This window comes from Podarcis pityusensis (genome assembly GCF_964106645.2).
Source record: "Podarcis pityusensis genome assembly, chromosome: 7".
NCBI classification, from domain to species: Eukaryota; Metazoa; Chordata; class Lepidosauria; order Squamata; family Lacertidae; genus Podarcis; species Podarcis pityusensis.
In genome coordinates, this window is record NC_138031.1 from 16,574,305 (window position 1) to 16,586,575 (window position 12,271).

General features: G+C 46.8%; 1 protein-coding gene across 1 annotated transcript in view; it reads left to right on the plus strand.

Annotated features, from left to right (window-relative positions):
• The first annotated feature begins 47 nt into the window (after positions 1–47).
• EXT1 (exostosin glycosyltransferase 1) overlaps positions 48–12,271 on the plus strand; it is a 260,102-nt gene continuing 247,878 nt past the window's right edge. Inside the window, exon 1 of the mRNA XM_081012617.1 lies at positions 48–2,307. Within this exon, the coding sequence (XP_080868743.1) occupies positions 1,343–2,307 (965 nt within the window). The 5' untranslated portion in view covers positions 48–1,342. The remainder of the gene's footprint in view (positions 2,308–12,271) is intronic.

Genomic DNA, 12,271 nt, shown 5'->3' on the forward strand with positions numbered 1-12,271 from the left:
CGAGCGGGCTGCGTGGATGGATGAGGTCAGCGCCGTGGTGTCGGGGAATGGAATGTTGCAAGTGTAACATTCAGAACCGGGTAACGTTCGACGGTCGGAACTCCGCGGTCGGCAACGTTCGGAGAGGCGGGGGAGGCGGCGGTCAGCCTCCCTCCCTCCCAGCCAGCCAGCCCCTTTCCCTCCCGGAGGGGGGGGCGCGCGCTCCTGTGCCATCGCCGCTCGCTGAAATGAATGGTTGAGAGGGGCGGGGGCTAGGAGGAGGAGGCGGCCGCGAAGGCAAAGGAAGGAGGAGGAGAAGAAGGAGAAGAAGAAGAAACATCAGCAGCAGCAGAAGAGGCGGCGGCGGCGGGTCTTTTCTCTGGTTGGGGGAGATCGCAGAGCAGCCTGGAAGAGAGACTTCCCTCTCCTCCCTTCTCCTCCTCCCCGCGGAGCCGCTGCAAGGAAAGAAGGCGAGAGAAATGCAGGGATTCGTCAGGTTACGGCGCTCGGGCTGGAAGATGTGAGCCTCGGATGGTGCTACGCCGCGAACCGGAGCCGGCTGCTTGCACAGGCTGCTGGTGATATACCGACTTGCTCGGAGAAAGCCGGGCGGCTCGGGGTGTGTTTGTGTGTGTGTGTCCGTCCGTCCGTCCGTCTGTCTGTCACCTCTCTCTCCACCCCCTCCCCCAGCGCTCCCCTTCCTATTTTGTGTGTTAGGAAAAGACATCCGAGGAATGTTGTGTGTGTGAGTTGAAGTTGCTGCTGCGGCTCGTGCACCTTGGATCATCCGCAAGCACCGGCTCCCTATGTGTGTGTGAGAGAGAGGAAGAGAGAGCGAGAGGGCGGGACAAATTTCTCAATCTTGTAACAGCCGATTTGAGGGCGAAAAGGGGGACCTGGGCTGGGTGGTTTCATTTTCCCGGAGCGGGTGCCTTCTCCCTCTCTCCTCCTTGCAAGAGAATTCCTAGCCCCACGCTCCCTCCTTTCCTCCCCTCCAAAGCCGGGCTGGGCGTGATTATTCTCTGCCTGCCCCTGCTTCTCTCAGTCCCTCTCTCCTTCTCCTTCTCCTTCTCTCTGTCTTCCCCCTTCTCTCTCCCTTTCCCTTCTCTCTCTCCCTTCCCCCCCCTCCCCAATCTCTATTGTGCGAGCCAAAGATGAAAGACCGGAGGGGAGAAAGTTAAAGAAATCGCCCACATGCGCTGCATCAGTCCGAGGCTTTGGGAAAGGAATAAAGAGGAGGTGGGAGAAGAGAGTTTAAAGTCTTTGCAGGCGGGAAGATGGCGGACTCAAGCTGAAAGTGTCGACTGGCAAACTTGGGCGATCTTTGTGTTTATTTACAATCCTCTCGACCCAGATAGGACACATGCAGGCCAAAAAACGCTACTTCATCCTGCTCTCCGCTGGCACTTTCGTCGTCCTGCTGTTCTACTTGGGAGGCTTGCAGTTCAGAGCATCCAGGAGCCAAAGCAGACGGGAGGCTCACAGTAGCAGGAATGGCTTGCAGCACAGTGGCGGCCCCGAGCACTACTGGCCCCGATTCCCGGACGCCCTGCGCCCCTTCGTCCCTTGGGAGCAGCTGGAGAACGAGGAGTACAACATGCACACTTCCCCGCGGCAGAAGCGTGACGCCAACGCCAGCGTCTACAAGGGCAAGAAGTGCCGCATGGAGTCCTGCTTCGACTTTGCCCTCTGCAAGAAGAACGGCTTCAAGGTGTACGTCTACCCTCAGCAGAAAGGGGAGAAGATCGCCGAGAGTTACCAAAACATCCTCGCCGCCATCGAAGGCTCCCGGTTTTATACTTCCGACCCCAGCCAAGCTTGCCTGTTCGTCCTCAGCCTGGATACCTTAGACAGGGACCAGCTGTCCCCCCAGTACGTGCACAACCTGCGGTCCAAGGTCCAGAACCTCCACTTGTGGAACAATGGTAGGAACCACTTAGTTTTTAATTTATATTCCGGCACGTGGCCTGACTACACCGAGGACGTGGGCTTCGACATTGGCCAGGCCATGCTAGCCAAAGCCAGCATCAGCACGGAAAACTTCCGCCCGAAGTTTGACGTCTCTATCCCGCTCTTTTCTAAGGATCACCCGAGGACAGGAGGGGAGAAGGGCTTCCTGAGGTTTAACACCATCCCTCCTCTTAGGAAGTACATGTTGGTGTTCAAGGGGAAAAGGTACCTGACTGGGATAGGGTCCGACACCAGGAATGCCTTATATCATGTCCATAATGGGGAGGATGTTGTCCTCTTGACCACCTGCAAGCACGGCAAAGACTGGCAGAAGCACAAGGACTCACGGTGCGATAGGGACAACGCGGAATATGAAAAGTAAGTGGCCGCTCCTTCTGTCTCTTTCCTTCTTTGCACGTTAAAAGGTGGCAGCTTCTCTGCAACCCCCTTTAAAGTGCCACCTTTCGGGCCTGCTTCTTCAACAGAATTCCCCCATTGGAAACAAGTTAAAAACTACAAGCAGGATAAATGGAAATCTTTTAAAGTGTGAAATGGGAGGCGTGGGCCTACCAGGTTTATTTGCCCCCCTTGAGTTGGGTGGAGGCATTTAAATGACTTGAGAATTGCACCCCCATTAGAAATCAGGATGAAAGCCTATGCATACTTGGGAGATTGTGATCCTGTGTGCGCTTTTAGCCCCGCTAAAAAACGTTGATTTTATTGCAGAGTAAGCATGCATAAGATTGCATCATCGTACATATTTCTGAATTCTCCGGGATTCGCTTCTGAATGTACAAGAAGTGTTCAAGGGGCATCTTCCTGATTTCTTGGGGCTTCCTCCTGAGATAAAAGTGTGCCAGGTCACAGCTTCGTCTTGTAAGCTTCCTTGGTTCAGCTGCAGCTGAAGGTGGAGTGACCTGTGGTGTCCTAGTCAGCTGTGACCCATCCTGGGTAGAAATTGAGCAAAGTTCTTTGTAGCTTAGCTTCCTTATAGTTCTGCTTGCACAAAAGGCTTCTTTCTGCGTAGTGTCGATTTTCTTTTTAACCTTGATGGATAATGCCTAGAACAAAGTTCAGAGAAATCTGATGACTTGCTAAAACGCGTGGGTGTGAACATTTATTTAGATGGCTAGGAGTTTGTTATGCAGCTGCAGAACTGCTTCAGTTAATTTATGTCCTGGATGGATGCTCAGCCTTCACCTTTATTTTTCTTGCACAAAACAGCTGTGAAACCAGGGAACGTTGAGGTGTGTCCAGCTCCAAAACCTTTTGCATATTTCCATGTTGACAGCTGTTTCCAGCGGTGTAAATGTTTCCTGTGGTTTGTTTCCTGTGGTTTTTCTGTTCCATGTCTTTCCCCCCCTCCTACTTTTGATACGTTTAACTCCATGGGATGAATACCAATCAAGATAAGAAATATAAATTGCAGAGTAATATGGGTGGTACCTTCTGTTGGTTCCTCAAGTAGTAGAGCAGATTTACAAGCTTTTGAGTTGTACAGAACCCTTTCTCCAGACCTAGAGAGAGGCTCATTGCAGTTCGTACACTTACCCAGGTGCGTCAATAATAGCAGGTGTAAACTGAGCTACTTCTGCATCCAAGCTCCTATTCCTAGTGTCTCTTCTCCAGTATAACTTGCAAGTTGTGAATGTAACTTTTTGCATGTAGATGCTGTTGAGACAACAGCTTTGCAGAAATGGCCACTGTAGGGTTGTAGTGATAATGAGCTTGTTCGAAACTCATTAGTTAACTTTAAATGCTGACCACCTGACCACGTTTGTGCTTGCAGAGCTGAGATCCCTAAGTAAAAGCAGCTTGATTTCCATGTGAGAAACAAATGCGGAGGCTTACTCCTTTTATTTAGACGTTGGTCCAAAATCAGGTTGTGTCAGGGATGGTCAGGGAGACTCGTAAAATCAGTGATACAAGTTGGAAGACTGCAACCATTGTCAATTTGTAAGTCATAAATGGAAAGGTTTGAAAGCTTGATTAGGACTAGAAGAATGAACATTACTGGCTCCTGCAAGAGGAGCCAAATAAGGAACATCTGTACTGGCAGTGCACCTGATTCCTCCACGAGGGCCAATTCCGTTGGCTGTGTGCATAATGTGCATTTAGAGTTCATGGGAATATCATCCTGGTGATGCCCGCATATTTGCAAACCTTTGCAGCTCGCGCATAACTCAAGATCTTCTTCCTTGCATATTTGGGTGAGTGTGCAGGGTAAATGGGTCTCTTGAAGAAGGTGAGCGATTGAGAGAATGAGGTTTAAGTGCCTGTAGGCTTTCAGGAATTTCTTTGTTTGGAATATGGTCTACCACTCTGATGTTGCCATCTGAGCTTAGTCTAACGCTTCCATTCCTTTAAGTCCTACCGGTTTGGGTATGTTGTTAAGCTCCCTTTGGTTCATTTATGTTTAGAAGCACACTCTGCTTAAAAGGGTTGGCTCTTGGAGGTCTCGGTCCCTTGACTAAGGGATGCCACAAGTCCCAGCAACCGGGAATGTCAGTGCAGGACTTTGTGCTGTCATTTCCCCCGGGAGAAGATGTTAGGGTTCCATTTCCTTGTTTTAGGCACCAAAAAATGCCCAGCTTTGTCTGAGGTAGAGCAGGGTCCTCTGTGGGTTTTTTTAAAGGCAGCCTAGGGATGTTGACTCGCGGTATTTTAGAAAAGGTGGCTGCGATTACTTTTGCAAAATGCCATAAATAACGTTTACTTTGGAAAGGCGGCACCTGTGTGAGCATCTGTTGGCACCCTTAGAAATCACTCCAAGGCACAGATTCAGTGTGGATTTATAGAATTTTGCCATTACTGTGCCGAACACTGTCTCTCGCTCCCCCTTCCCCCCACTATTCAAGTCCCGTCCATGCTTGGCTCTGCACATATAGTTTATGAAATCTGACAAGGCCACATCCTGGGGGAAGCATGACTTTCAGAATCCTGGCGGTATCTCTTTATAAGCACATTATATCTATTCTCATACATGTGATAGTTGTAGGAGATTGTCCTCTGTTAACTCTCTTTACCTTGAGGGGGAGAAAGAGGCGGCTTGCTTCCGAGAGAGAATGTGACAGTTCCAAAGAGTTTCCCGAAATTGCCTCAAAAAATCCTTGCCTTCGATTTCGGCTGGAGAATAAGAGCCTCTGACCCTACAGATGTTCTTGGACCGCAACTCCCAAGGCCATTGGCCATGTCGCCTGGGGGTGTTAGGATTCGGAGTCCAGAAACATCTGTCCTCCTATCCCTTGATCTAAATGTTGAGAGCTTTTTGGAAAGAACACATGAATTCCTGATGTATTAGCCTCTTCATGGCTGGTTTCTTAGGGCTTGCAAACAGCTGCATGGAACCTCTGTGGGCAGAGGCAATGTATACCAGGGGCCAGAGATCATAGAATTGCAGAGCTTGGGTTTTTGAGGGTCATCACTGCTATGCAGGAATATTTTGCCCCATGTGGGGCTCAAACCCAGAGCCCTGAGATTGAGAGTCTCCTGCTCTTACCAACTGAGCTATTCAGCAGGAGAGCCATTACATCTGCCCTAAGATTCCACACAAATCTTGCTGTTGTGCGTGGAGTGCTAAATGATTTGGGCATCCAGTCCAGCAATTCTTAGTTCTTTTTGGCTTGTGCTTTATAAGTTGAAGATGCACCATTCTCTACCTGAGGAATGGGCTACCTTGCCTCAACGCAGTTGGGTGAGGCCACGGTTCCTGTGCCTCCTAGTTTCACCTTGTGTTTGATATTGAATTTGCAGAGGAATTTACCTTTCCTCGTTTTCTGTGATGGACAGGACTGCAGGTACTCTGCAGGTGACCTGTTGGCCTGGCAATATTGATCCTGGCAAGGCAGACACTGAGTGGCTGAACAAGGAAAAGCAAGTGTAAACTTCACAATTAGATTCACTTCTCCTTTTCCCTCCTTAAAAAAAGGGTTATTGTGTTGTGTTAGCAGAGTGAGATTGCAATCCTGGGCATGTCTACTCTGTGCAAGCCCCCTGGGATTAAATGTTTCTTAACTCCCCGGAAAGTGTTTGCAGGATTGTGACTTCAATGAACAATCCTCTGCACCTGGTTTACGCAGAAGGAAATCTCCATTACGTTCCATAGGTCTTCTTCTCTGGTAAATGGGAGTAGGCTTGTACCCTAAGTCTGCAATCTTGATTGTGTCTCCTTGGGGTTAAACTCCACTGAAATTGGACTCTGTGCAGGTAATTGTTTTTTGTTTGTTTTTAATAAACCTGGAAAGGATCAGGCTATAAATTATAATCTTTTGCAAAATCTGTTTAACTAGCAAATTCTGCCGAGAGAACTGTCCAGCACCCCACTTTTTCCCCATGTCTCTTCCGCCATCCCCAAATCTGTCCTAATAAGTCCCCAACATTTTTGCAATATGCTTAGTGAGTGTTTGACATGTTTTGGCTCAGTCTTCCCAAGTTCTATTAAGAAATCCATCTGCAGCACTGAACTAATTAATTTTCATCAAAGTTATGCATCTCAGCAGATAAAGCTGATGCCGACTAAAATGAATTGCATTATCTTGATTAGAATACTCGCAAACGGGATTTAAGGAGCGACTTGCACTCTCTGTGCGTATGTATCTAATATACATTATGTTAATACATATGCCTCTGTATCGCTTCTTTAGGTTTGTTTTTAGTGCCATTAATTCTGAATCATATAAATGCTTGGGTAGCGTGCTTTGTAATATGGGCTTAGGTGTTGTGTCTTGCTTTTTTATTTTTTAGGCTGAAGAGAAGCAAATGGTCTGCTGCTTTTTGAACTGGGAGGGGAAGGAATTGGGTCTGGAAGATGCAGAGTCCTTGGCACATGTCCACTGAGCCCAATTTCCTATGCCAATGGTCCATGAAGCTGCAAGGTGGACTGTCCACTCCGTTTAAAAGAGGAAGAGTGTGTATTACTCTGTATGTGTGTATATTAGTGGTCCATGTCTTCTTTGCCCTGTACACTAGGTGTTTCATGATTGTGTGAACATACAACTTCTCATGGCACCTGTGGAACTGATTCTGCAAAACTCAAAAATGCTTATTCTTGATAATTTGAAAAAGATAAAGGACCCCTGGACGATTAAGTCCAGCCAAAGGCGACTATGGGGTGTGACACTCATCTTGCGATGGTGGTGAGCTCCCATTGCTCTGTCCCAGCTTCTGTCAACCTAGCAGTTTGAAAGCACACCAGCACAAGGAGATAAATAGGTCCTGCTGCGGTGGGAAGGTAAAAGGTGTTTCCATGCACTCTGGTTTCCGTCATTGTGTCCCATTGCGCCAGATGCGGTTTAGTCCTGCTGGCCACATGGCCTGGAAAGCTGTCTGTGGACAAATGCCGGCCCCCTCGGCCTAATGAGTGCTACACCCCATAGTTGTCTTGTTTATTCTTGGATGCCCCCACTGAGTGGAAGTGATTGCTGGCGAGGAAATGGTTTGGCGATGAGGATCCTCTTTCGAATGGAAAAATGTCAGAAAACAGGAGTAATTGAGGGGTCAGGTTCTTAATCGGCAAATCAAAAAGCAATGAAGGGTCGTCAGTTCTTCGGCATGGCAGCTGAAATCAATGGGTGCAGCTGCTTTGGCTGACTAAATACTGTAATATAATGTTTATTAGATATATTACGTTATAAGACGCAATAATGAAAGCATCAAACAACACTTTGTTCTGGATCCTAGTTCGATGCGGTTAATCACTAAAACCATATATTCATAACAGTGAGTAGCAAAACAGAATTTTTTAATTCTTATAGCAAAAGGCTTTGGTTTTGCCTTCATCGGGAGAAAATTGTGCTGTTTCCAAGGTGGCAGGTTTAGAGCTTGCAGATAGAGGGCTCAAAAGGTCTTTAATTGCAGAAGGAAAGTGATGTTGGTACTGTCCTTTAGGTTGAGGCCATGCGGTGTTAATGTGTAAATGTAAAAATCTTCCCCTTTTTTGCTAACATTCTGTTGGCATCTCTAGAGCAATTACTGATTATTATAGTGACCCAGGAGTTTGCTGCAGGTGAAGCAGAGCAGGTTAAAAAGGACCCAGTGTTCCTGAGACCAGACTGATGGCGGAAGAGTGTTGCTAATGTTTAGGCTGAATTGTTTTCACGTGGGAATTCCTTGCACCAGGGTCATTCGCTTGCACATTGAGGGTGGAGCAACACTTGCGACCAGGTACCCTTTGACTCAGATGTTGCTTTCAACTGCATGGGATTCAGCTGCAGAGAACCGGCGTCTTCCTTGCCACTTATGAATTGGGCCGGCAAGTCTATTTTGAGCCAATGCGCTGTTTTAAGATAAATAGCATCAAGCATTTACTTAACTTAATGGATGGGTGTTTGACGGCGAGCTGAAATCTGACTTCCTGAGGGTTTTCTCTGTTCATTATCTGCTTAGCAGCTTTACCAGGAATACCCAAGGAGTTGTCAGTGCAGGTAGGTAGGCAGCCGTCTCTGTAATAATAAGTGATTAATAGCTGCATGTTTATCTATGTAGTTAAAGCAGCATTTTCTGTATTGCTAAACAGACTACTTATTGTCTGCGTGTGTGCATGTTTTGTCCATAGCCCGTAACTGTTTCTATGTGTGGCAATGCAGGAGCTATCAGTTGCATCAGCTGTAGATTACTTCACATCACAAGGATTAATGAGCATAACCTTAAGTTATGTGTTGCCTGCCTATGAATGCATAACGTCTTAGGGAAAAGAAAAACCATTCTCTCAAAAAATAAAGTTATCCTTCCAAGCTAACTGGGGGTAGGGGGGAACCAGATGGTACTTTGCAATCATAGAAGGGCATTGTGATTTAGCGGAGTTGAAGCAATTCTTCCAGTTCCCTTTTTTTTGCCACCTTCAGTTCCTAATGCCCCGCCAAATCAGTTCCAGAGACTTGAGGGTCTATAGCAGGGATAGGAGGTGAGTGGATTTCAGGGGTAAGGGGCAACTGGTCAAAATCACATCCCCTTATCTTCTGACAGTGGGCATCTCTGCTAGATTTGCATCTTTCCATGCGTACAGGGGTGCCAATTAGAACCAGCCTGGTGTGAATGTTAGTTGACTTTAACACATCAGCTCTGTAGTATTGTGTGTCTCTGGGTTCAGTCCCTTGGCTTCCAGCCAAAAGGTTCAGGTGGCAGGAAAGACTGGAGGGATCCTACTGCCAGTCGGAACAAATAATATTGTGATAGCTGGGAAAACCGCCTAACCTGCTATGAGCACGTTTCTACTAAAATTGTAGATAAAACATTTCTTTGCACCAACTGAGGAGTGTGCTAGGTATAGGGTTTCATGGATCTTTATCTGATGAGGAACTTCGTTGCCTCTTGAAAATTTGCATAGGAACATAGGAGGAGCCTGTGTCTATGTAAAACATAGTTTTATAAGGTCCTGATATCAATGTGCCTCTTTGTTGCTGCTATTCCTGGGTGCTGTTCTCTCTTCTCAGTTCGCCAGCAAATTGTTCTTTATTAAGCCTTGCCATTTCCCATAATGTCCAGTAGACCTTACGGTTCAAAGCAGGGTGGGTAGGAATTCCAGTGTGGAGTCATGAAAGCAGGCTTCTCTTGATGGAGGAATTCAAGGCAGAGGATGTGGCTGGCCGAGCAAGATTTGACATGTTTCGTGCGCAGAGAGAGAGAGAGAGGCAGAGAAATACACGGGAAGAAATTCCTGTTTTGCAAAGAGACCTTGATCCAATAAAAGGCTCTACCTGGCTGTGGATAATACGATTCAGGAGAGGAAAAAAATCACATTGAGCGTAAATAGGCTTGTAGCAAGCTGCCCCTCCCACTTTTCTTTTGAACAGGTGAAGATGCCCCTTTCTTTCCTTCCTCCTTCAAAAAGGCATTTTAAAATGGTTGTAAAATAAACCAGGGATAACATACGGAGCAGGCATTTTGGATATTTAATTATATCACGTCTTAACTCCTGTTCACCTCCCCTCATTGTATCTCGCTTGGCTTATAACTCTGATGTTCAGGCAATCTTTTTAGAGACCAAAGTTGCTCTTATTTTTCTGTTGTAGCAATCCCTCTTTGCTTGTTGTATTGATGTATTACGGTATTTTAATATTTTGTTGGAAGCCGCCCAGGGTGGCTGAGGAAGCCCTGCCAGATGGGCGGGGTATAAATAATAAATTATTATTATTATTACTTTTTGAAGCTGTGGAGGTCGTAATGGGAGCTCAGCAGCAGAAGGCCTGCTGTGTCACAATAATTCTTCTAAATGCCACACCTTCTATAGTTTGCCGTGAAATTGGGAAGAACTCTAGAGATTAGGCTCTGACTCACGGTGCTCATCCTTGGAAGCACCTTTCTTCTGGAACTAGTGTGTAATACTTGTAAAAATTGTTGCGTTTTCTTTGGTTGCACCATCATTGCATGTCTTTAGGTGTCGGGCAAAAATAAAAACCGTATTTTTCGCTCTATAGGACGCACCCGACCATAAGGCGCACCTAGTTTTAGAGGGGGAGAACAAGGGGAAGAAAAAATCTCCCCCTCTCTGCGGAGCGCCCCTTCAGCGAAGCGGCAGGAGAAACGGAGCCCCTTCCATTTCTCCTCCCGCTTCGCTGAAGGGGCGCTGCGCAGAGAGGGAAAGCTGCGCAGCGCCTCTCCAGCGAAGCAAAGCCAGGAGAGCAAGAGGGATCGGTGCGCACCGACCCCTCTCGCTCTCCAGGCTTCGCGTTGCTTTCGCTGAAGCCATGGAGCCTGCATTCGCTCCATAGGACGCACACACATTTCCCCTTAATTTTTGGAGGGGAAAAAGTGTGTCTTATAGAGCGAAAAATACGTTAAATCCTCTTTACCCAGGCCTTTGGCTATTAATCAATGGCCTGTTAAATGTGTGTGCACACCTACAGTGTACAGTTTCCAAAAAGGAATGTCTAGTTGAGCCAGGCGGCTCAAAGCTCGTATTTTTCAACATGGCTTTTTGGTTCCTAAAATTCGTTCTGATTGTGCAGATAAAATGCCATGGATAGAATTCTGCCAAATGGGGTGTTAGTGTATGAAAAGAGGCAAGATCCAAGGATCCCCAGGCATCCACCTCCAGATGGTGGAGACATTGGGTGACATCCTGGCGTTTGGGCATCTTTACTTGGACGCAAGTGGCTGATAGCCAGGTGCAAATTTCAGCTGGTTTGGGCAGACGGACTGTTAGTAAGATCGTTTCATCATTAAACTGTCCATTATTATGCTTTGTGTTACTTTTTTTTAATGTTCCTTAAAGATATGTTCTTGAAAGGGACACGGGTGGCGCTGTGGGTTAAACCACAGAGCCTAGGACTTGCCGATCAGAAGGTCGGCGGTTCGAATCCCTGCAGCAGAGTGAGCTCCTGTTGCTCGGTCCCAGCTCCTGCCAACCTAGCATTTCGAAAGCACCTCAAATTGCAAGTAGATAAATAGGTACCGCTCTGGCAGGAAGGTAAACGGCGTTTCCGTGCGCTGCTCTGGTTCGCCAGAAGCGGCTTAGTCATGCTGGCCACATGACCCAGAAGCTGTACATCGGCTCCCTCGGCCAATAAAGCAAGATGAGTGCCGCAACCCCAGAGTCAGTCACGACTGGACCTAATGATCACGGGTCCCTTTACCTTTAAAGATATGTTCTTAATGTTGTACACCGCCCTGGGATCTTTGGATAAAGGCCTGTATATAAATCTAATAAATTAACAAGCAATAAATGTTCTTTCTTGATGGGAAGATGATGCTTTGCACACACCTGCCATTGTTGATACCTAAAATTTCTGTGTGTGTGTGTGCATGAGATTGATCTTGTCAGCTTCTACAGTGCTGTAAAAGCCTCAGGTGACGTATCAACATGCACCTTTTTAAAAAAGTCCTACCTCAGGACTTTTCACTTATTAGAATTTTTAGAGTTTGAAAGGACCTCACAGGCAATCTAGTTGAGTCCTCTTCTGATAGCAGGAAGTCCACTACAACAGCATCCCCCGTAAGTGGGCCATCCAGCTGCTGCTCAAAATCTCTATAAAAAAGAGATTTTGCAGCAGTCCTTCCCAAATCTTGTTTCTTGTTCTTTGAACCCCATTGGTCTGGCCGAGTCTGTTGCAAAGACCACTTTCCCCTCTAAGCTGATAAGAGGAATTGCCGTGCGCGACTGATAAAATCAGTCTTGTAAGGCAGCTAATAATAATCTATGCAGGGCTGAATTCGCTTGTTCAAACAAGTTTCCTTTTCTCTCTTATTCCCCCTCACCCCGCCCCTCTGTCCTTTTGAACAGTATCGGTAACACATAACGGCTTAAAAACTCTTCCATAAGCAAATTTCCTGTTTGTTTACTTGTTTGTCTCATACTTTCTGTTCAATTGAATGGAACAGAATTAGCCCTGATTTGGTTGATTAG